This window comes from Nyctibius grandis, chromosome 15 (assembly GCF_013368605.1).
Source record: "Nyctibius grandis isolate bNycGra1 chromosome 15, bNycGra1.pri, whole genome shotgun sequence".
Classification (NCBI taxonomy): Eukaryota; Metazoa; Chordata; class Aves; order Nyctibiiformes; family Nyctibiidae; genus Nyctibius; species Nyctibius grandis.
This window is the reverse complement of record NC_090672.1, coordinates 8587072-8610334: the sequence shown is the minus strand read 5'-3', so window position 1 is coordinate 8610334 and position 23263 is coordinate 8587072. Positions and strand designations below refer to the sequence as shown.

Genomic DNA, 23263 nt, shown 5'->3' with positions numbered 1-23263 from the left:
CCCCAGCCGTGTGTGTGTGTGCACGCGCGCGTGCATACCTATATATCATGCTCTGTGGCTACCTAAATACAGAGAGACAAGTATGCACACACGTGCGCGCGTGTGTAACAAATAAATACATTTTCTGCATAATATATTACATATATTGAAAACAATCCTTTATATCAATTAAATCTATTTTATATACATAAAACTGTTTATTAAACTAAATTCTGCTAAATGCGCTGTATGAAAATATACTGACTGCATTTCTAGATACAAACAGAACATGCGTGTGTTTGACAGCGTGTGTGTGTGTGTGTGTGCGCATGTGTGCTCACATGCATCTGCATATGTTATAACAAATACTTGGTGCGTATGTAACATATATTAAAAACAGACCTTTATACCAATGGACTCTATATACATATATAAATATATGTACACATATTTTAAAGAGTAACTTGTATAAATAAAGTGTTAGCAGTAAGTTAGTTATAGGGTTTTTCTCTCAGTCACTCACGGTAGGTATTGCATATAAACCACATATCTAAAAGCATGTAGTATCTGCTACATTGCCTCTACAAAATATTGTCTAATGGCGATTAGAAGTAATATGAGTTTTTTTCTAAACTAGAATAAAAATACTCCTCAATATACAGAATTTTTATGGCTGTATTACTGTCTGTGCACTGTATATTAATGATCACATCTCATGATAAAGTCTATAACATGTGTGTATGTAAATATATATGTATGTAAATGATGTAATATAGCGTACACTATAATTTTTGTACTTATGTAAGTAAAATACTTTATTAAAATATAAAATAGTTCTAAATATAGTAAACCTAGGAAGGTATTATCTAATCTAACTACACATTTGGTACGGTTATACCCCACAGTCACTCTCGCACCCAGGCTGCCGCTGTCGCTCTGGGCCCTGGCAGCGCCTGGGGCAGGGTGGGGGGACGTTTGCTCCCCGTTACCCGGGGTCTGTCCCGCCGGTGAGACACAGCCCGGGCTGGAGGCTACGGGCACTCCCAGACCAGCATATGGCGGAGGAAAACAGAAATATTTCCCCCCTCAAAAAGCCCTCTGCCCAACCCTGATATACCAAAGCAAGCACACAGGTGAGAGAAGAAAAATTTTAAAGTTTATTAAACATTAAGAATAACAGACCGGGGGGGAGAAAAAAAAAAGCTTTGGGCTGACCAGCATACAGGCTGCAATCCATTTCATGTCATACAGGCAATTTGATCTTATTTGTTAAACCTGTATTTAAACAGATGCTGTCTTGTGGTGTTGCCAGAAATACGATGGTTGATCACTTGTAAGTTTTAACACACTTTTTTTTTTTCGTAAAAAAAAACCCTCAACAAAATAAAAATAAAAATAAACTGCACGTCTCTATTGTAAATTACATGCAAAAGTAGTTTTGAAGCAATAACTGGGGTTGTTACAAACCCACAGAGGCAAGACATTCAGATGTCAGGGGTCTTCCGGCACCGCTGAGCTCACCCCACCTGCCCTTGCAGCCACTGAGCATGTTTGTGCTCGTCCGTGTAGGCACAACCAAGTAAATCAAGCACGAAGCCTCGCTCAGGCGCCTGCCTTTCATTTTGAATTTCTTGCTTTTGTGGATTCAAGTCAGAACTCTATTTCCATGGTGCTTTAGCACCATTCAAAAAAAAAAAAATAATCCCCCCTGCTGCCTCTGCCACGGGCTTTCCCACGGAGAGCCCCAAGGTGCTCGTATTCACAAACACGCCTCAAATTCTATTTACTTTCAGAGGGCATTCTTTTTTAAAAAGAAAAAATTCACATCTACGTTTCAGCAAAAACAGAAAAAAAGACAAGCATTTTACCAATGCTTGTGGTTTAATAGAGGTCAGTGAATTATTTAGCCACGCTATTAATTATTCTGCAAATATATATATTTCTGTGTTTATAAAATTACAATTTCATATACCTACAAGCTCCTTCATGAGCAACAAAGCCATCAGAGGTGCGACAAACCCAGCTAAGCTCTCCTTGGGAACTGAGAATGAGCTAAACCTTCAGCTATGTTTATTTTGGGGACACAGCCTGCTTAAAGAACCTGGTTTTTTTCCAAGTTTTAGCCCACATATTTTGCCTTTTTTTCCCCCTCTTTCTTTAAGGGTGAGCTTTTCTGAGGAACCCGAGTACCTAACTCCCAGGGTAAGTGGTGAGCGCCCAAGTCCCACAGGCTCCTCTGAAAGTCCTCACCCCCAAAAACGAGAAGCTGCCCGCCTGCACATTTCACTCCCCGAGCTGCGCACGTGCCCTCCCGCCCGGTGGGATGGGGCGAGGAGGCACCTCAGCAGCTTTGGGGCCGCTGGGCTGGTGGACGAGGCAGCTGCTGGGAACCTCTGTGCTCCTCTGTGGCCACGACTTAATAAATCTGTGATATCCAGCCTACAAAAACTACCATCTCCCACCCCTTCCCTGCCCAAAAGAAACAAAAGAATCATCTGTCATTTTTTTCCAAGCTGCCTTTTATATTTTAAAGAAAGTTTTGTGGTCACAATGCAACCCACCGATGGCTCTAGCTACGTATGTACCAGCTGATCTCACACACACCATTCCTGCTCTTCCAGCGTCACCCCAAGAATAATCACCGTGAGGGCAACTATAAGCTGTCGCAATTTGCTATGGTGCTGCTAAAAGCGTATCCACAGCAGCGGCTGCGGAGCCCTGCCACCGTCACGCTTCTTCCTAAGGAAAAAATAAAGATTATTTCATAGTGGCTATAGCAGATACGCTGACTTGTGCCAAACACCCTCAGCCTCATTTCTCTACCCATGCGTCCAGTGGCTTCTACTGACCTTTTAGAAAATAACTTACTACGCTTCAAACTTTGCTGCAGCACATGAAAAGTCAATTTGCTGAATAAATGGTCCACGGGCAAGTACTGCACGTTAAGGGATGCTGACAAGTCGGGTCTGTTTGAGGAAAAATACTGGAAAAAGGCCATTGATGCGAGGGTGTTTTTAATGCTGCACAAAATGTTGAGTCCTTTGTAACAATCTCCTGAAGCATGAATAATGATTTAATGGAATGAACAACCTTTTTATTTGAAAATAATGTCAAAACACTTAGAAAACTGTGAGCAAGACATGTAGCACCATATTTTCCTCACGTTAATAACCGTATGCAGTACGGACAACTGTATACATGAACAGAGCTATTTCGAAAAAAATATTTCAGCTGGAAACAGATTCTAGCAGCAGCAGCAGCAGATTAGAAATGGCTATGAGTTTTTTTTGTGTTATATATTATTTTTCTGCCTTTACAAAATATTGTATCGTCCAATCAATAGTTGACTAAAATCCATGTTGTGCTTTGTCCCTATTAAACAGTTTCCTTATGTGTTACTGATGGAAAATAATGAAGTCTCTTTTTTTCAGTAATATGGAACATCCTGGAAAGCCATATTACTTCCTAAAAATTTAATTTAAAGCACAGCACATGCTGGTGTGCCAGTGGTAGGCTTAAAATATTAAAGATTTAAAAAAAAAAAAACAACCCAACAACCAACAAACCCCTAAACATTTCCTTTCTGTACAATAATGGAGAATATATATCTTTGCTATATATTTTAAACATGGAATAGCTTTTTCTTTTTGCTATATATATGTCTTTCAAAATACATTGTCAGTATTTGTACTTGAAAAATACTGTACAAAACGAACATACTATAATTATTCTGTATAAACTTTATACATTTTATAATATCTATTCTTTTGGTCTATAGTAAACAGTTTGATTGATTGGATTAACCACAGTATATGACAACACCATCCCCTTCTGAAATACACCAGTGTCTCTTACATTCATTTTTCAGAAGTCCACTTTATATCAGAACATACATGTTCAAAAGCAAATAGTTTAAAACAATAAAGTTCAGAACCATCAGTTCATGTCACACTCAGAACAACAACCACTAGGAAAAATGGGCTTTGCAAACCAGTGACTTCTTCTAACTGAATAAAAGTGATTTTTAAAACAGCAAGATATAATCCACAGAAAATATATTACAGAACATGGGAAAAAACAACCGAATTTAGGTATTCATTTAAATTTTAACCACAAAATGGAACTTGAAGAAATGCATAACTAACTGAAAACAGAAGAGCCCCTCTGATTTCGACATTGGATCTGATTTGATACTATTAATTTTGTTCTCGTTTCAACTAATCATCCTGCTTCTTATACATGCGCTCCCTATAGCAGGGATACAATTAGCATGCTCACGTTAATGTGTCTTTTTAACTTTTTGTTAAAGATGTTAAAACTCCTGTTGGGTAGGGAAACCATCCTACGTCCACTAGGAACATCCGGGCAGCATGCGCGCTAGCGTACAATAGGATTATTGCTTCAGGTACAGACAGTGCAAAATACACACTCTGTGGTCTATCGACAGCACTCCTACCTACCTGGGGTCCGGGAAAGAAAAGGAACCTTAATAGCTATAGAGAAGCCATTATGGGATTTATAATGAGTATAGCTAACTCAGTCTAACAGCACTTTAAATCTGAAGACAATTATCACCAAAACTTAAAATACAACAAAAGCAATCTATAAATTAATATTTCTGCAGTGTAGTACTAAATTATTATTTGTGCACTTTATTAGCATGTTAACTTTTCTGATTAGACATACTTAAACAATAGCTTGTTACTCTCGAAAAAACTGAGATCTACTTTTTTTTCTTTTTTCTTTTTTTTTTTTCCTTTTTTTTATAATTTATACTGGGATCTTTCCAAGTAAATCAGGAGGATGGAACTGGTTACAATACATAAAAACCCTACTCTGAAGCAGCACTGAAAAAATATAATAAAAAGCTTACTATGGCGGTTCTCAACAGTCCAGGTAAAAATGTGGCACCCTTTGAAGAGGGCTTCATAAAAATGGGAAGTGCCGAGATGCGTGCGCACGCACACTCACACACGCACACATGCACACACACACATACACAGACGTGTGAACACACGTGCACACATACGCAGGTACACGCATACGCAAACAAACAAAAAAAATAACGTAAGTCAGTTTTGTTTCTGCTTCTGGTAAAGTGCTGAAGACAGAAAGGTTGGTTTGGGTGTGGTGCTATCAAACAGGAAACACATTGTCCATCTAGTCAAATGCCAACCCGCAACAAAAAAAAGAAAAAAGAAAAAAGAAAAAAACCCCACTTCCCCCCTGGAATTTACAGGGGGCCGTGTCGAGCTTCGTACTTTGCCAGGACGTTCTTGCATTTGCCCAGCTCTTTCCGTAAGTCGGCCACCTCCTGGCGCAGAGCCGAGTTCTCCTTCTCCAGAAACGAGGCGCGGATGGCGATCTGGTTCTCCTTCAGCCGGCGAGCATCCCGCGATCGCTTCGCAGCCATGTTGTTCTTTCTGCGCCTCGCCCAGTATTTGTCATCCTGCTCATTAAACACAGAAAGAAACAAACACAGTATTAGATTTCAGTACACTGAGCAGACACCAGGACATGCTCGTAGCCACAGCCTCCGCACTGGGGATGACTTATCTCCGCACAGTTTGCTTGCCTGGCCCAGCAAGCCCTGACAGCGCCAGGCACTGCTGGGACAGAAGTTACACATTCACGTGGCACAATCCATCCAAGGAGCACAGATGCCTGCCCATGTTTCTGTCAAAATGTTTATGCCAACCCCCTCATCCTCTCCAAGGAATCCCCTCCCCATCCTGAATTCCTCCAAGGAAAAACGAAGCAGTATTCCAGTGGTACAAGTGATCTCACATCTACGCTGACCTAGTTAGCACACCCACCTTCGCGTGTGGTGACTCACTCTCTACTGGTTGCTGGAGCAATACTAATTACCTCTTGGATGTCCCTGCTCCTCTTCTTTGCCAGCCAACACCTGGTTCACTCTCTTTGTTGGCATCATCAATTTCATCTACCATTCAGCTCTTTTTCTCTGTACAAAGCTCTTTCTCTACAGGGCCCACACAAAGCGTTCCTGTTTGCACCCTAGAACAGCAAGTCACTGGAAGAGGATTCCCTGGCACAACAAGGATGGCTGCTGGGGTACCATCATCAAAGAGAGTGGTACGATAGGCTTTGACTGTGGGAAAAAAAGTGTTTACCAGAAATAGGTCCACTAACCTCTGAAGTTCCATAAGCTAACACATTCCTCAAGTGTTATCCCTAAAGACTTGCCTATAGGAGATCACCGTATTGCATTGGTGCCTCATGGCTCTCAAGTCACTACCTAATTTCATCTGATTTTTCCACTCTTCAAATGAAGTGGTCTTCAGTGAAATGGCAGCTTCAATATTGCTTTGAAACTGAATTAGAGTTCTAGCAATTTGGAACAACTCAGTAAATACAAAGTAGGCAGAATCTCTCAGGAAAAGTGAAATTCAGTCCCCCGCAGAACAAGAGTGGTGCAGCCATCCAACCCTCAAGTTGCCTGGTCAAGTCACATAGCTCAAACTTCCCCTCCCGGAGTCACCTCTCCATTTTTACAGGCTTACATTTGCTTCCGTGGCTCTCGTTTCACCAAGCAGGGCAGCACGGTTCCATAGTCACAACAAGGACCGGGAGCCATTGCACTGAACAAATACCCCACCACTCTTCTGTCTCTCAGCACCAAGCATGCTAATACTGCTGCTCTGCATCTTCTCCGGCTGCTTGCATAAAGGCAAAGCAAGAGCAAAACGACTGCTAGAAGTACTCTGCAGCTGCTTTATATTAGTTTAGCTTAACGAGGTGTGCGGCAATGATGATTTGGAGCCAGCGCATCTCTAAAATGCTCTTCACCTGTGCTTAGATGGGACCTCCAAAAATCCTCTTAAAAACAAGCATGCAGCAAAAAGCTATGACCTAAATCTTGTTTATAATTTCCCATCTCATTCCACTCCATAAAAATCAGCTTTAAGCAATTTATTAGTGTGCCACCTAGGCTTCATCCATCTTTATTTTAACAAATTGCTACGGCAAATCCCTTAATCCAGGCCTGAAAGAGGTAAGGCTGGCATTTCAAAATCACATGCGACCCAGAGACGATTGACTGGTCTAATCTGCTTACCCTCCCCCAGAACTCAACAGCCATTCCACATGCCAGGGCAGAAGCAGCACTTGGGTCAAGCACTCTGAAATGAGTCAAGGGCAACCGACATCATTATCTCAGGGAAATGAGAGACCCTGACCTTCTAGTTCGGTCTTAGGCTGAAAACTTAGGCATCCCACTGCTGAACGCAAGACGTGGCTATTTTCCACCTCTGGCATGAAGCAGTACAGGGGCATCTTTGGCAAAAGTTTTCTTTGACAAATAAGGATGCCTAGGAGATATCACAAAATGACGAATGGCACTAAGGGGCAAACTCCAGCCTCCTTACACCTACGCAGCCATTTCTGTGTCGAACACCTCTCTCCAGGCAGACCTCTCAGCACACTACAGTGTCAACAGGGCATTGCTGGTAGCAGAATTTGCCCAGGTAACTAATGGCATGGTGCAGATAAACCTTTCTAAACGAAAGCTGAGGATACTATAGACAAAGAGACAGCAACATGACCACCTGAACACTACTGGAGTTGTGACTTCTATGCTTTTAACTTGTACAACAGCATACTTAGGGATAAAAATAGCAAATAGCATCAGCTTCTCTCCCTAATGCCATCAACCTGGTGTAAACACATGGCATCCCAGTCTCTTTGCATGCGCAGCCAGAGATTCCCACCGACTCCAACAGGCTTTCAGTCTGTGTCTTTGGGAGCAACAGCAACAGCAGAATGAAATTCTGCACTGACTACCTCTGATAAAAAAAGAACCTCTTGGAAATCACATACTGGGGATAGAATTTTCCAAATAATGACAATTTTCACAGTTGTTTGATAAGCTGAATCAGTTGATCAATTTGTCCTGCTCTCTTCATGCTCTTTGCTCTTCACATCTCAGGAGCAGTGAGAAGCATAGACAAGGGTGCTCTTTCTTTTTAAATGTTGTATTATTATTGTAATATATTTAAAATATTGTATTAAAATACACTTCTCGGCAGAATAATTTTGTTCTGTTCTCCTACAACTAGTTTAGATTCTTTCACCTACTTTACTAGTGTTTACTATAGTGTTCCCACTCATTATTAAACACAGAGCTAAAGCAGCTGCCAAACAAGATACAGCATACTTCATTCTGTCATTATCAGGGACCTCCATGGAGCCTGTAAGAGACAGATTCTTCCTTGAAGGATTCACAGTCTATGCTGATGAGACAGACAGAGGATGGAGGACAAGGAAACACAATCAGACGGTTTCATAAGTGGGAAATATGGGACAAAGTAAGCTTGGCCAAGGTCATGCAGGAAGTTTCTGGCATGCAAAGGAAATGAGTATTGATCTCATGAATTCCAACTGTTGCATAACTAATACGGGCATCCTCCCCCATTCAGAACCATTATGGTTTTATTCTACAATGAATTCGTATTTTGTTTGGCAGATTTACCTTACATGAGGAAACAAATTCATGCTCTAAACCTACATCTCACAGAGTAACTGTCATAGAGTTGGTGTGAACAACCTCGTCACCAGTTCCAATTTACCTTCAGGTCGTCTGGAATGAAGACTTTGCGAGCTTTCTTAATCATTGGCTGTGGTTTCAGCTCTTCTTCAGAGAATTTGCGCTTACGGGGGTCAAACATCTCCTGGCCAGGAATACTGGAAAGAGCAAGATCTGCAGGGTCAGGTTCGTAGCCAACGGGAACTTGGATAGTCTCAGGATCAATGGGACTTGGTGTGTTTCGGTTTGCTGGCAAGATCTGACCTACAGAAAGAAAGGATAAATTCAGCTATGTTAGAAGAAAATATGTAAATAACGTCACTGAACATGGATTTTAGACATTTTCTACATACTTTACAAGCAATAATTCTTTAAGCTTTCCCTGTAAATTTGGTATCTACTCTTGCTAAATACTAGATTGTCCATTTTGTAGGGCGCATATTCAGATCCAGACATGCTCATGCCATTATTTTCAGAACTGGTTCCTAATTCTGGTTGCTAATCTTGGATGCCCACCTAAGATCACTGACTCCAACACTGAGTTGCACTAGACTGCAGGCAGAAGACATATTGCTCCAAACCATGCCACTTTATTAAGAGCACATCCTCAGGAACAAAGCATAAGTACTGTCATTTAGCTCTGATTTATCTACCACACTGTAATCCTTCCCAGTTCTTCTCATACATAGATTTCTTCGTACACACCTTTGAGGGTACGTTTAGGTGACAATCAAACAACGCACAGTACTTGCAATAGGACAATATCTCATGAAAATGTACTTTCAAGCTGTGCTGAAGCACTGCACTAAGGAGACTCCTATTGTCTATGAAATCCTACCAGTGATGATATTCTAAAAGACAGTGAAGGAAACTAGCAAGATGAAAGGCTACAACGACTACTAAAGATGCTCTGCAAAAATGAAAGAATGCTTATTTATGCCACATTGCTGTTTTATGGTATATAAAATCTAATAAAAATGAGCCTGTCCCCAGAAAAGAATTATATCCCCCCATTTTTCTTTTTTTTAATCTCAGCTATAGCCTTCAAGATTCTACACCACCAATTCAGACACATTCCCACTAAAAATTCAATTTAAAATCTCAACCAAAGGTTCCAAAAATAGGATCCTAAAGTCAGCTGCTTAAACATGGACTATCCCCGTGGGCAGAACTTTCAGAAGTTTTCACATGCCTCAGAAGTACAAGCCTCACAGACTTCAGAGGAGCGACTTCTGACTGAAGCAGATATTCTTTTATAATTTTGGCTATTAGCTAACTCACTTTGACTTTAGAGATACGACGGCTTTCCTAAGAACTACACAAACATCCTGTGACTGCGTAATATTTCCTTATTTGTGCCTGCATCTGCAATATTTAGGGTGTAAAATGGTAAACATTAAATGTCATTTCTAATTCTAAACCAAGGCCAGCATTAACAATGTAGTTTTTATTTTAATCTAAAAGATCGTGATAACAATATTGGAACCACACAGAAAATGCACATGGGAATTGCATTGCGCAAACCAGCGCTTGCTAACAGGGAGCTTGTCTTTTGTAATGCCTATTTTAAAACAGCACTGATAAAATCAGCTTTCAGGAAAGGCTAGTGAGGGCCTGGGAGAAGAGAAGAGGAGGATCAAAGTTATTAATTTATATAGATATACGTCTGCAGGAGAGCAGGTGAGAGGAAAGGATCAAGCATGGCACCACCAGCAGAGCGCTTCCTCTGCCTCGCCGCACGGCGATGCCAAGACCTTGGTGCCAAAAACCTGATGTTTCCTGCTGTGCCTCGTTAATCACACCAGGAACCGCGGCCTGCCCGACTGCGGGCACACGGGCGGCGGCAGGGAGCAGCAGGCAGGGTCAGGCAGCAGCAGATGGGGACAGGTGGCAGCAGCAGGCAGCGACAGGAGGGGACAGGCAGCAGAAGCAGGCAGCAGCAGGCAGCAGCACACGGGGACAGGCAGGAGCAGGCAGCGGCAGGCAAGGACAGGCAGCAGCAGGCAGCACCGGCGGCTGCTCTCCCGGCGCCGCCCGCCCGGGGGCGCGCCCGGCCGCCGCCTGCCCGGCCCCGCGCCGTGGGCCGGGGGGGCCGCGCTGCCCCGCGCCTGCCCCTCGGCCATGTGCGGGGCCGGTGCTCCGGGGCAGCGCTGCCGCTCTCCTGGAGGCAGCTGCGGCTCACGCGTGTGCGTGTACAACACTTCCACGCGGGGGGAAGCCGGGCCAGGAGCGGTTCTAAGGCCGGCCCAAAGGGCTCGATGCAGCGCGGCGCTCTTGCAGCCCTGCTTTAAAGGGATGGCTAATCTCATTGCAGATACCCGGGCTGGCAGGAACAGGCTTATTTAAAGGATTAAATGCAGAAAATCTTCCTTTGATGCGAGGATGCTTGTACTAGAGTAGTCAGGTATTTTTTTAATGCAGATAAATATATAGACATACACACGTACAAATCTTGTAAATTCTGTATATTAAAAGAATATAAAAATGCAGCAAGACACTGGCTCTGAATACTTTTGTAGTATTTCTGGTGAGCATGCAGGGTGTTTCTAAAAGTCAAGTGGATTGTGAAATCTGCCCCAGCTTTCTAATTGCCCTAAACAAAAGAGCCTGTATTTAAATATTGCTGAAGTTCCAGATACACAGTATCAGTTTACATATTATCATCTCTCTCTAATGTGCCATATTACACAATTACACGAGCTTTGTAATCATCGGCGTCAAGAAATTTTACTCTGAAAAAGGAAAGGGCAAAAATGCTCCTTCTAGACACGGGAAATCGAGGCATTGCACCTTACCAATGTAACAGTGAAATAAAGGGAAGAGCGATGCATCTCCAAGGCGATCTGAGAGAAGAACCCCCAGCAATCAAGATCCTGCCTTGTTCCCCACGTGCACACATTTAACTTCCCCCGTCTAAGAAGCTCTCACTATTAAAGACCCGGTCCTTCAGCAAAGGTCAGATGTCCCAGGTGCCAATGTGAGGCTCATTCAAGGTGAAGGCTATTCACTAATGCAAAGCCTGAGCAAACCATGCACACAGCTGAACGTTATCACCTAGGAGCCCGAAGAGTATTGCCCTGTAAGATATTCCTACACGCACACTGCACGCACACCTCCATCAGTCTACAGGGGCTGACTCTCCGTTCTCTTACACTCCTGCAAACGATCAGGAACTCTACTGAGAAAACAGAGTTAATGAGGGTGTCTAAAACCCCAGGCAGAAAAAACTATTTCCTTGCCCAGCGTTTTACGTTAGGCAACTCCTGGCACTGGGTATCTTTTTATTTATTCTATCAAGTTTTGCCAACAATACAAGCCAGGAACCTGTCTTTGTTAGTTTACTGGCTAATGGCCACCACATCTATGTGGTGCTGGAACTTGTCGTAACCCAAGACGACAGCGTGGGCTGCGCTGGACTTGGCGCTGCCGTTACTGCAGAAGTACAGTACGTGGCCTCGCGTTACACTGCTCTCTCCAAGCTCTTCTCCCCGTGTGTGCATGGCGCTTCAGCTGTGCATCCTTCTGCCAAATTTGTTCAGAGTGTTATTTTTATGCACTAAATTCCTCCCAATCAGAGGTAGGTCAAATAAGCACAGCAATCCGAACGTCATGTGCCCAGCAGCAGACTAATCCTCACATCAGCAAGCTTCACAGCTGTCACAACATCCAGAGAAAGAGCTGGTCAGAGGCTGTGATGCACAAGGAATCAGCCAAGGAGGAAGCCTACACCACCAGCCGCCAAGGCCGGGCAAAGGTAAAGCACCTCACTGCTCAGCATCGGGAGCCAGATGCCTTTGTTGCCAGGCTCTGTATTACTTAAACACTCTGCCCTCACAACAGCGGCCAAATTTTCACAACAGTGAAGTGGCTGGACTGTTTAATGTGCTTAGCTTTGTTCTCAATGGGGGCTGATGATTGCCAAGTGTTTTGGAAAGAACTTATCCCCTCTATTTAAGTTGCTGAAATAAGAGCTCTTGAGCATTAAGCTCTTCTGGAAATCCAGCTGCAGAACTCCACGGTGGTGGTGGTGCATGCAAGCTGGGAACAATGGTTAATGGAAACTTCCCCTCATACTACTCTAGTGATGTGTCTCAACCATGGCCTGGAAAGACCACAACTATGTCAACGCTGGCCTTTTGTCTGGAGAGTTTCCCACTCGTAAGAGCTCCACTCAAGCAACACCGAGTGTGCCAGGACAGACACAGCTCCAGGTGTCTCCAGGCAAAGGAATCAGCAGGTTTTGACAACCCCAGCAGTTATGGCTGCCCCAACATCTTGCCTTCGCTAACGCTCTTGGTGTTGCTCTGGCAGATATAAGCAATAGTGGAAAATTTTCCAGAAAGAAGGACTTGAAAGAAAGTTGGCTGTTCTACCCCTTTCATTCCTCCTCCTCCCAGCAGAGACTGCCAGTGAGGAAGTCCAATGTAATGGCAATATTTTCAGTGTGGTTCCTTTTTCAAAGAGAAATGGACTGAGGCCATTCACTTGTGTCATCTAGGTCACCAATGGCTGGTAAAAAAAAAAATAGCAGCTTTTAATTGCTTGTAATAATTAAAATTCACAATTCAAAAGTAAAGTAGCATTTTTATATACCTACAAAACCAAAATGCTGATCTGGTATCGTGGGGAGCTCAGTCACCGTATCCTGACTCTTAATTTCCCCCTTTTGAAACATCCCACCTACCAGCTGTGCCCAGGAGAGTTAAGACGGAAATAACCTCTTCAACTGCACCACTGCTTGACAGACTTCTTATTTGTATTGCAAGAGGTCCCCAGTGAATTATGTGGAACTCAATTTTGAATCACTCAACTCCCATAGAAATGTGCCTGATTTTCAGAAAATCTCCCTTCTCGCAGCCCTACCACACTTTTCATCAGCTCAACAGCTGGCTGGAGAACAGCGATGAGAAAAAGAAAAGAAAAAGGAGGGGAAATGTTCTAATTAAAATATTTCCCCCTATTTTTTACACATATGTTGGAGGGAGAGAAAAGAGGAGTTTCTCATTCAATTTATTAGCAGCCCAGAGATAAAATATGTGTTTGCTAATAATTTTTCCTTATATAAACTAAAGGCACTTTGGGTATGTCAGTCAGACTGTATAGTACGGCAGTTAAATTGACAGATAATCCTCCCCCAGAGCTGCTCCACAGAACCCCACTGCTCTGCCAATATGTTTTCCAAACCGTCTATCCGCTTGGCGGCTGGCCAGCTATTTGGGATAGTTCTCTTACTCCAAACCACAGCCTGGCCCAGACTAATCTGTCATCTACTTCTGCATTAACCCCTTCAGCCTCTAGGAAAAGTTCTCTCAATGCAGAACACAAGGCAGCGTGCAGGAATGGAGACAGGCAAAAATCCCCACAGGCAGTAAAGTAAAAATGGCATTCTGGAGGCCAAGATTTATCTAAGGACAGTATCTTGTCAGATTATAATTCCCCAGTTACAATATTACAAGCATCATCTAATTTCCCTACTATTAGTACTTTAGTGTCTTCCAGAAACTGAAGCAATTACAGGGATAGTAAGGCCATAATCTACACCAGCACTACAGGGAACCACAAGCCACACTGTATGATCTCCCAGCCCTCGCGTGGCAGGACAAAACCAACCACCCTCTGCCTGGGTGTGAAGAAGATGCTTCACCCCTGGGTATATTTATGTAAGCAGTTATTAGAGGGGCTTTATTTTCTTCCAAAGCAACAGGAGGTTAGTGTATTTTGACCAGTGCTCCAGCCTGGCACAGACATTCCTCCGTTTCTTATCTTACACAAACTTGATGCTGCCGAACCTGGGGTGACTGCAAACACTTCCTGAGGAAAGAAGGATCTTAATCCAATGCAACCACAACATATTCGCTGCTAACATACACTAAAAGACTGGCACATAAAAGTGTTTTTAAAATGTGTACTTTTTAAAGATATCAGCATTGTTTACAAATCTTGTGTATTTAATTATAAAAGAATTGTCATTTCCCCTCTCAGCATTGTGTGCCTCCCGCTCGGGGCCTCTGCAGTATTATTACAGGCAGGACTGGTAGTCTTATTAAGATTGTCTGACACCTCCCATCAGAGGATGCTGTCTTCAGTTCCTTAGCCCTTTGCCAGATTTCAACCATTCTGTTTGGATTTGTATGTGCCAATTATGTTTCTGCCAAAATGGTCCTACAGCTTCCCAAAAAAGGTTCAGCAAAAATACTTTGTTTTGAACCTGTTAAAAATTTCTGGCAAACTTTTCACTGAACTGTGCTAGTGGCCTGTGCACTGGAGGAGAGGGCAGCTCCTGCACCAATGTTATTTCCTTTTCATTCGCCTTCTTAAAATGTACTGCATGCATGCTAAGGCTGGGTGAGAAAGGGGCAATTCCAGTGATTAGGACTCAAAGCTGAGAAGGGGGCAAGGAAGGTGAGGATGAGGGAAACTGGGAGCCAAAGAGAAGAGGGGGAGAGACTGGAAGAGGAAGGCTGCTTCAGCAAAGGCTGGGATGAACGTGTTCAGAAGAGCATCATTGAAGGGAACAGGGCAGGAGAGCTCCAGACTCCTGAGTCCCACAGATCCTCTGCTGTCAGCAAACAGTGAAGTGCACTGCCAAAGCGCCCTGTCCCCCTTCAGCTCCTGACAGCGAGAGTAAGTTGTCATCCTCTACTCGGTCCAAGCGGCAGGACGCTGTGGGGTGCTGTCAGGTGCATTCCTACTCATTTCTGGTGTGCCTGTTGTGGAGGTGGCACATGAGAAAATCCAGGTTGTCTTTTCAATTTGTTTTTAAAATGAAATGTGAGAGTTGTTTTAAGAAGCACAGTCATGGCTGCAACAATCTTTAAAGTTTTGATCACATACTATTTTTTCTAGATTCTTTCCTCATTCAGGAGTCACTTGTTTCACCCATTTTGATTTATCCAAATGGACCCATATGTTATTTGCCACAAATTATCTCAACCTCCTGCAGAGATACAATTATCACCTTTCCAGGGGTTCCCTGCAGCACTGATGACTGCTACATCTGTGTGCTTCTCAGAAACAATTTTTTTCCCCACAAGACCCCCATGGAAAAAGGGGCAGCACTTCTTCTTTGCAGGTGAAGGACAGAAGTACAGGCATTTTAAATCAAAAGTACGCAGCCAGCCTCTCAGGTTAGCTAACACTGTAGGCATCGTCTGCATTTCAAACCATCTCTCACCAACTTCTGTTGCAGGTTGGGGGCTGTACACCGGTGCAAGTGAGGGCCACCCAAGGCATCAAACCGGGCTCCTCACAAGAAGGGAGGCAAACATGCAGTGTGACAAGCTCACATAATCAAGTGACTTGCTCAGGATTCTGCTGAAACTCTGTGGCAAAATCCAGTCTCTTTAGACAAAATCCTTCTGTCCTTCCTGCCAGATTTTCCCTTCTCCTCTTGCCGTTCCCTGCATCCTCTCACATCTGCAGTAATTGAGGTCAAGATCCAAGATCCTGCAGACAACCGCTTCCTTCCTGATGCAGCCCTGATTCAAAAAGCCTGCGTCTCCAAGCACACAAGGGAGAGGGGGTGCTATCTGAAGCTGCACACGTGGCCTTCAGTCGAGTGTTTGCAGGCTTTTGAGGGCTTGACTTTGCAACTCCTGCATGCGGTTAGCATAACGTGCACGTAATATGCTATGCCTGCTGTGCCAGTAACATTCTGCCCTTCAAAAGCAAGAAATAAACAAATACGAGGCACCACCAGGTAAAATTTTCCACGATGTCTATGGGACTTAGGACTCTGCTCCTTCTATAAGATCCATACTCTGAAAACCTTACCCTGTCTTTAGCCTGTGTGAAGGCAGCACTTAGCTCAATGAGGCCCCATTTCTGAAAGCTACCAGGAAATCAGACTTTCCTTCCCTCCCAAACCAGCCCCTCCAAGATGCCTGAAAGTAGCTGTTCCTGTTCTGAACACTTCCCTTGCAGAAGTGCTACACAGAAACTGAGGGTTTGATTCTGGTCTTAGGACACTGCACAGGGATCTTCAAATTCTTGAAAAGCATGAAATCCACACCCCTCTTAAATGACTTTCTGATTTTTGTAGGGCACTGCTTTCCTTATAAACATAGGCCAAGACGGCATTCAGCGGGGACAGGGCCTGAAGAGAAGCTGCAGGGAAGAACATTCAGACAGGAATTTCATTTTGATTTACACTTGGCTTAGAAGCACATTTCACTTCAAGATGCTGATATTCTCTGGTGCATTGGAGCTTTGTGACATCCTTTGGCATATCTGTGTATATTTCCGTTAATTACAATTCACATATAGTAAGGCTCCTCAAAAAGTACAATTCTTCTTTCTTTTCTTAAAGGGAAAGTTCCAGAGAAGCATCAGAATTGTTAATCTGTTCAGAAGGAGACAAAAAGATCCATTTTTCTTTCCTTGGACAACTACATATCCAGCTTTAATAAACCAATCTCAAACAGTAGATTTTAGATGAGTGAGCCCTGCTTTAGATAACAGCCTCATACAGCATCCAGAATATGCCTTCACGTGGAATACTAATCAAAACAAAGACACCACTTGTCCTCAAGATGCCTTCATGACACTGCAAATGTGCTCTGCAAGACTCCAGACCAAGTTCCTCTTACATTGTTCTATTTATTTGGATAATGAACATCCAGGACAGCACGCTCTCAGTCAGTAAACAGGTCTTGCAAAAAGCCACCGTGTAATCCTGAAAGCATATGCCACCCATGACTCATGTATCTATTACCCAGTTCTGGTACCCAAGCCCATCTTGCTTGGGTGTGTTATCAAAACACAGCCGAGTGAGATTTCAAATGGCATGGAAAAGCCACGTGAAACAGGTACTTTTCCTCTACCTCCCAATCAGCTGCTAATGGCAAGCCTGCGAGACAGACAACAGATGCTATCAGCGGCTCTCTGAATATATCCCTTCAGAAAAAGGGGTCACTGGGCAGAGTTACAGGAACTTGCAAATCTCCTTCTCTTTTGATCTGTTCTGTGCACACACAAATCTGAACTCTCTGTTGAAGTAGCTTTTTGTTTTTACTTTTTTACATTTTTTGTTGATAAAACAAAGTACACTCTTTATGTGACAAAACTAAATTGATGCTTTATAGAGGATGATTTGTATAGAGTAATCACATTTTAAGAAGCAGAGATGCCAGAATGAGGACACACTGTTCCCATAACCTTCCACGTAAGACTTAGTACATTTTCTTTTTTTCTCTGACTTAAATTAGGACTCTCTCACGTGTTTTGGAAAAAAAACAAAACAAAACAAAACAGTAAACCCCCCCAAACTTGTATTAGGTTTGTTACAGCCCAATAACTGCAGAGGTCTAATTTGCTTTTACATACTAGTTTTATTCCCAATAAGCACACACAAAGAAAGCACAAGGGCGTGTGGTTATATCTTTTTCTCTATTGATATATTTACCTTCATTTACAAAGTATACAAATAAATCAGTCTTGGGTAGTCTGAAAAAATGGGTCAGAGGAGGAAGGGAACATGTAACTGCGGCTTAGGGAAAGTTCCAGGAGAACAGACGTTACCCGTGTATCCGTAACTACTTCTTTACAGCTGCTGCACACAGGTTTTCGTGGCACGTCAGACACAGACAAAACCAGGGAAGTTCAAAAAGCAAGTCTGATTAAAAGGAATGAGGACACTGAACACTGGGCAAGACATTGTCTTCTAAATTTCCTTCTAAACATGAGAGTCATCTAGCACCAGAAAACAGCAAGAAACCACCATGCTGAGGAGACTCAAAAGCCAAACTAATGCCTGCAGAGATTTCTGCACCTAACAACGGCAGTCACATTTTTGTAGAAAGGTGAAAATAAAGCGAGCAAAATATCTCAGGGAAAAGTGACCAGAAAAAGCAACACATACCAAAATCTTTATGTTTTTATCTTTTAAAAATAGTAGCAGTGGAAAAGGTTGGCGATGGAATATTTCTTGAAGAAATGCTGGAATCCTAATACTTGTTTTCCTTCTCGTGACCTCCTCTGCAAGCTCTCCATAGCCCTGAACTGAGACTCCGAACACACTACGTGTGCATGCTCTGAATACAACAGATATGCAGAACCTGTGAAGATTCTGAACTATGTCGAAAATGAAATGAAAATGCCCCAAGACACAGAAGTCAAACATCCGTCCATCTATTGAGCAGTGCATTTATGGTGATGCCTTCTGGAGGCATCTCAACAAAATGGATCAGTGAAACTTAACTTGACTGCCATTGGAGACTGCCATTTCTTTCAAACTCTTTTCCCTCAATTCACAAGTAATAGAGGTTTTACTTTTGCCATCACAGACAGTGTGGCTCTCCATTGCCAATCAATGATAAAAATATTATCAATAAAGTCAATATATTAAAACCAAAAATATCAATGTATTCAAAATAAAAATATATTTTAGCATAACCTTGAGGCCAACATGAACTAGCAAATCACTTATCAGTTCACGGCATATGGGAGCTTTTATACATACGTGTCTGCATTTTATAAATATATATATACATAGAGGACCCTGTTCACTGAAAATTATCATTAAGAGTAAGCCTTATTTACAGTAACTGTATTTTTAATACAGTATTTTTCTTCCAGTAACCATAGCTGCAAAATTCAAAATTAGTTGCCCACCCAGACATACCAAATAACTTTCAAACAATGTCTTGGCACTAAAACACTTCTTTAAGAGACCCTTCTATCCCCTTTGAACAGTAAATTTCATACAAGTCTCTGCCCACCCGGGAACAAAGCCCTCTGCGTGCTGCGCTGTACTCGGCGCTTCCCAGCAGCCTGACAACCAGCTCAGCACCGTTCTGATGAAAAACAATGTGTTTTCCTACTTTCATAGGCAACGTATCCCTGGTCTGGAACACCACTAGTTCGGGTTTATTTGGGAGAAGGAAGTGCCAATGTACTTACCCCTGACACCTTCAGTCTCTACCATACTTAACAATTTATGTTAAATATAGCAATGCTTTACTAAAAGCCGATTCCCACAGCAGTAAATTGACTGGTCTGGTTTCGTTTTTACAACGGTGGTCATCCCATTCTCTATAGGGGATACCTGTGAGACAGCATAGGCCTTACAGTATTTTTTGTCCAAGGTTTTTGAGAGGATCTGGGGGGAGGACGGGACACGACACAATCCTTCACTTTATTTTCCTCTTATTCACCAGGTCACCTGTAGGTAGAGACACTGCAGGCTTCACCGCTCCCGCAGAACTCCCACTGTGTGCCCCTGCTGAATACAGGATTGGGTCTGCAGGAGTTGGCCATGCAGAAAAAGGTCTATCTGCGCCCACATGAAAGGAGAAACACTGGAGAGCTGGGAAGCACTGCAAGCTGAGGGCAGCAACAATTCATAGGCTTGGAAAATTATGTGGGCTTTACCTTGTACACTCCTGTTAACTCCGATTTTCATGAAGTAGGTGGTGTTGCTACAGCAACTGTCATATCACATCATTTCTGCTGTCTCTGTCACAAGAGATCATCTTATTTTATCTTAAACTCAGATATTCAGCTTTTCTTCTTCCATTCTAAAGCCCTCTATATTTTAGATGTAAGAAATGTAAGAAATTACACAAAATAGAGCTGTGCCCTATAAATGATATTTTTTTAAAATGTAGCAAAGCTTGCAGAACATTTGTATTTGTTCTCCTTTTACAAATGCAGAAGGAATAATGAAAATGGTACTGACCAGATTTATGGTGCTCCAGAGTTTCAGAAATAAATTAAGAGCTGGTCTCATGATAAAGATGCTTCAATGCCACCTTTAACGTGTTCTTCGTACAGAAGCTAACCCTGTGTTCTGGTGCACTTCACCAGAAGTAACTCATTGATTCACAGGTGAAAGCATCTTGCTTCCTCATGCCCAGGCCATTTATGTACATACATTCCACACAATTCACACCCAGCTTAGACGATGCTGCCCATCCATCGCACACAATACGCTGTTCAACTCACACACCTCACCCGCTTAACCTGCAGCCTGGAGGAACCATCTACTGAAGCAGAAGCCTCAACCCATCTTTGCCCGTTTCAGAAGGTTGGTGCTAGCTGCGAGGGATGAGGTGGTCACCCAGCTTTGCAGCTCCTTTGCTCAGTAACCCAAGAGGTTGGCTCTACCTCCTTTGCCTCCATTTTGCTGCCTGGATAAGGTCTTTGAGGACTCAATGCACAAGCAAAAAAATCAATAAAAAACTGATGACGGAAAGGCTCTTTTAAACTTTTGTTATTAACATGCATTCCAAGCCGTGCACTCACAAATCTTCCTTCAAAAAAAAATAAAAAAACAATGTGGAACAGTAGTAAATATTCAGTTAGACCCTCAGGCTACTCAGGAAACTAGAGAAAGCCATATCTATGGTCCAGGTTATTGCACAGACCACTCGGCTGCTAGCATAGCTCAGACCACCAGACCAAGCTCTGCCCAGCCACAGCCTAAGCTGGTAAGTATTTGTATCTGCTTCTTCCTAAGCATTTCCAGTCACTTTCAAAACAATCCACGCAGTCACCAAATTGCACTTCACTTCTACACAAACACGTCCTGGGCAGATGGAAATCTGCCTGCATGGATCTAACCTGTGGGCAAGAACTGTATCTTGTGTAGCTGGTTAAAGGCTATGCACACAACTAAGATACCAAGTGACCTTTCAGTTCTTTCAATGGCTTTGCAAACTTCATACTTGACAGTTAATTCTTTAGCTCAGTTTCCTAGAGAAATGAGTTTTGTGCAATCGTGCTGTCTGCATGTCTGTCTAGCCTCCTCCCAACAGCTTTTGAAACCGTTGGCCAATTTCAAACAAATCTGTCAGAGAGGTATCCATGTGTCTTACTAATGACTTTTGTGAAAACAATGTAAATGAAAGACGTTCTTCACTCCCTGGCTGAAGGAAGGCTGCAGGAGCATCGTTACACATCAGAGAACCCATGGAGATTTTGCTGCTCATGGAACCGATTCCTTAGGCAGGTAGTAGGAAGGAAAAAAGAAAAGTATTCACCAAGTTATTATTTGTTACAGTAGTCAGGAAAGTCACTTAATCCTCCTGTTCTCTACTGGAATTGAGAATATCTTCTCACCTTATCCCACCCACTCATTTACTATCTCCGGTAATCATAAGCAAAATTATTTGACAACTGCGCTGTCACTTGACAATCTCTCTGAATTCACACAGACACATCTGGTATTGATAGCCATTAAAAGAGTCATGCACATGTCCTGTATTAAAAATCAATGTACAAGACAGTCAGATGTGGACAATCTAGCTGTCTGGTAACATCTGAGCATTTATTTTTTCTTACAATAGTGAAACCAGAGCTCTACTAGAAAGAGCTTTTTTATATTATCTGCAGCATTTATTATGCAAGCAATTTAAGTCTTCCAACCAAGACACAGTAGGAGTCTTTTGGGAATCAACAAATTTGCTCTGGCAGCAATGAAACATTCATTACTGGGTTTGGGATGGGGAGGGGTTTGGTTGTAGGGGGGAACTTCTTTTTTTTTGGTAAAGATTTTGTTAAAATGCAAGACAATAAGCTAGGTGAGGGATGCTGGGTAGGACTCAGCTAAGAATCAGCATGCTCTAGATTTATGCTGGCAACTGCATGTCTCTGCCCACTTCAGAGACACACACTAACACACAGATCAGTGCTTGCAAGATCAGAGATCCCTTCTAACCCTCTTTCTTCTTACTCTCACTGCTCTTATTTCAGTGTTACGAACGTCCACAATTACTGAAGCTTGGGGAAGAATGGGTTAAACTTATCAAAGAAAAAACAAGAGAACCACCTTTCCTCTTTCTGCTTAACTGGATAATTGGTTAGCAAGAACCTGCTTGATGAGTTTCAGCAGCTCCTAGAGATCAGGCAGGGCTGCTTCTGAGAGCGGCTAAAGCTGCGACTGTATAAACACCTTTAAGCCGACCAACAGAGAACCCCTTGGTAAGGTTGGGCTTTTGACAACTAACATTTCCAGAAGGCAATGAAGCAGTCTGTATACCAAAGATGCATCCAAACCCAGTAAGAGCACGGAACTGAACTATTTTAGGCAGAATATTTTATAGATGTTATATAGGTAAAACTGTCTTACGGTCAGAATAAATAGATGATGTAAAAAATGTTTAAGTGAATGAAGAAAGACTAAATAATTCTCACTGCAATGGAGAGAGCATAACAGTAAGATTCACATGAATAAATAACAGGTTCTGTCCTAGTAATTTAAGGGGCTAAGAAAATTCTAGTCCTGAAGGTTCATGTGACAAAGGGCTTCACTGGATCTGTACAATCCTCTGGGCTTATTACTTGATACCATTTATCTATAATGCAAAGATTTCACTCAAGTAAATAGTGATTTTGAGTCCAGTTGGCTAAAAAGAAAGTACACAAAGGTTGACTTTCACACAGGGATTATTTTGTCCTATATCAGATGTGTCTGCAAGCACGTGAGTTTAAAAAAAAAAAAAAGAAGACAAACCCTGCTAAAAATCTTGCTATAAATTCAAACCAGTCACAACTGTATAATCACCAAAGCTGCACTTATAGCCATCAGTGCAAAATATTGGAAAATATTTACTTAGCACTGTCCACATTACCATCTTAATTTCTATTTATTCACCTTGATGTTTCAATTAACTAAACACTGCAACTGATAAATGGACATTTATACACACTGAGTTTTAACATCAAGAACCAAGCTCTCCCTCCCTGAAGCTCTGTCAGTCGACATCAGCTGAGAGTCTCACCTCTTTCTAGCAGGGTCTC

At 42.6% G+C, this 23263-nt stretch overlaps 1 protein-coding gene across 2 annotated transcripts in view; it reads right to left on the bottom strand.

Moving 5' to 3' along the window:
* Positions 1–1125: 1125 nt before the first annotated feature.
* The window catches only part of HLF (HLF transcription factor, PAR bZIP family member), a 37418-nt gene continuing 15280 nt past the window's right edge, over positions 1126–23263 (bottom strand). Inside the window, exons 3-4 of one of the 2 annotated variants that reach the window (XM_068413171.1) lie at positions 8568–8788; positions 1126–5431 (exon numbers count right to left, since the gene is read on the bottom strand). In XM_068413171.1, coding sequence (XP_068269272.1) covers positions 5213–5431; positions 8568–8788 — 440 coding nt within the window. In that variant the 3' untranslated portion in view covers positions 1126–5212. The remainder of the gene's footprint in view (positions 5432–8567; positions 8789–23263) is intronic. The other variant, XM_068413172.1, reaches the window with a different exon arrangement.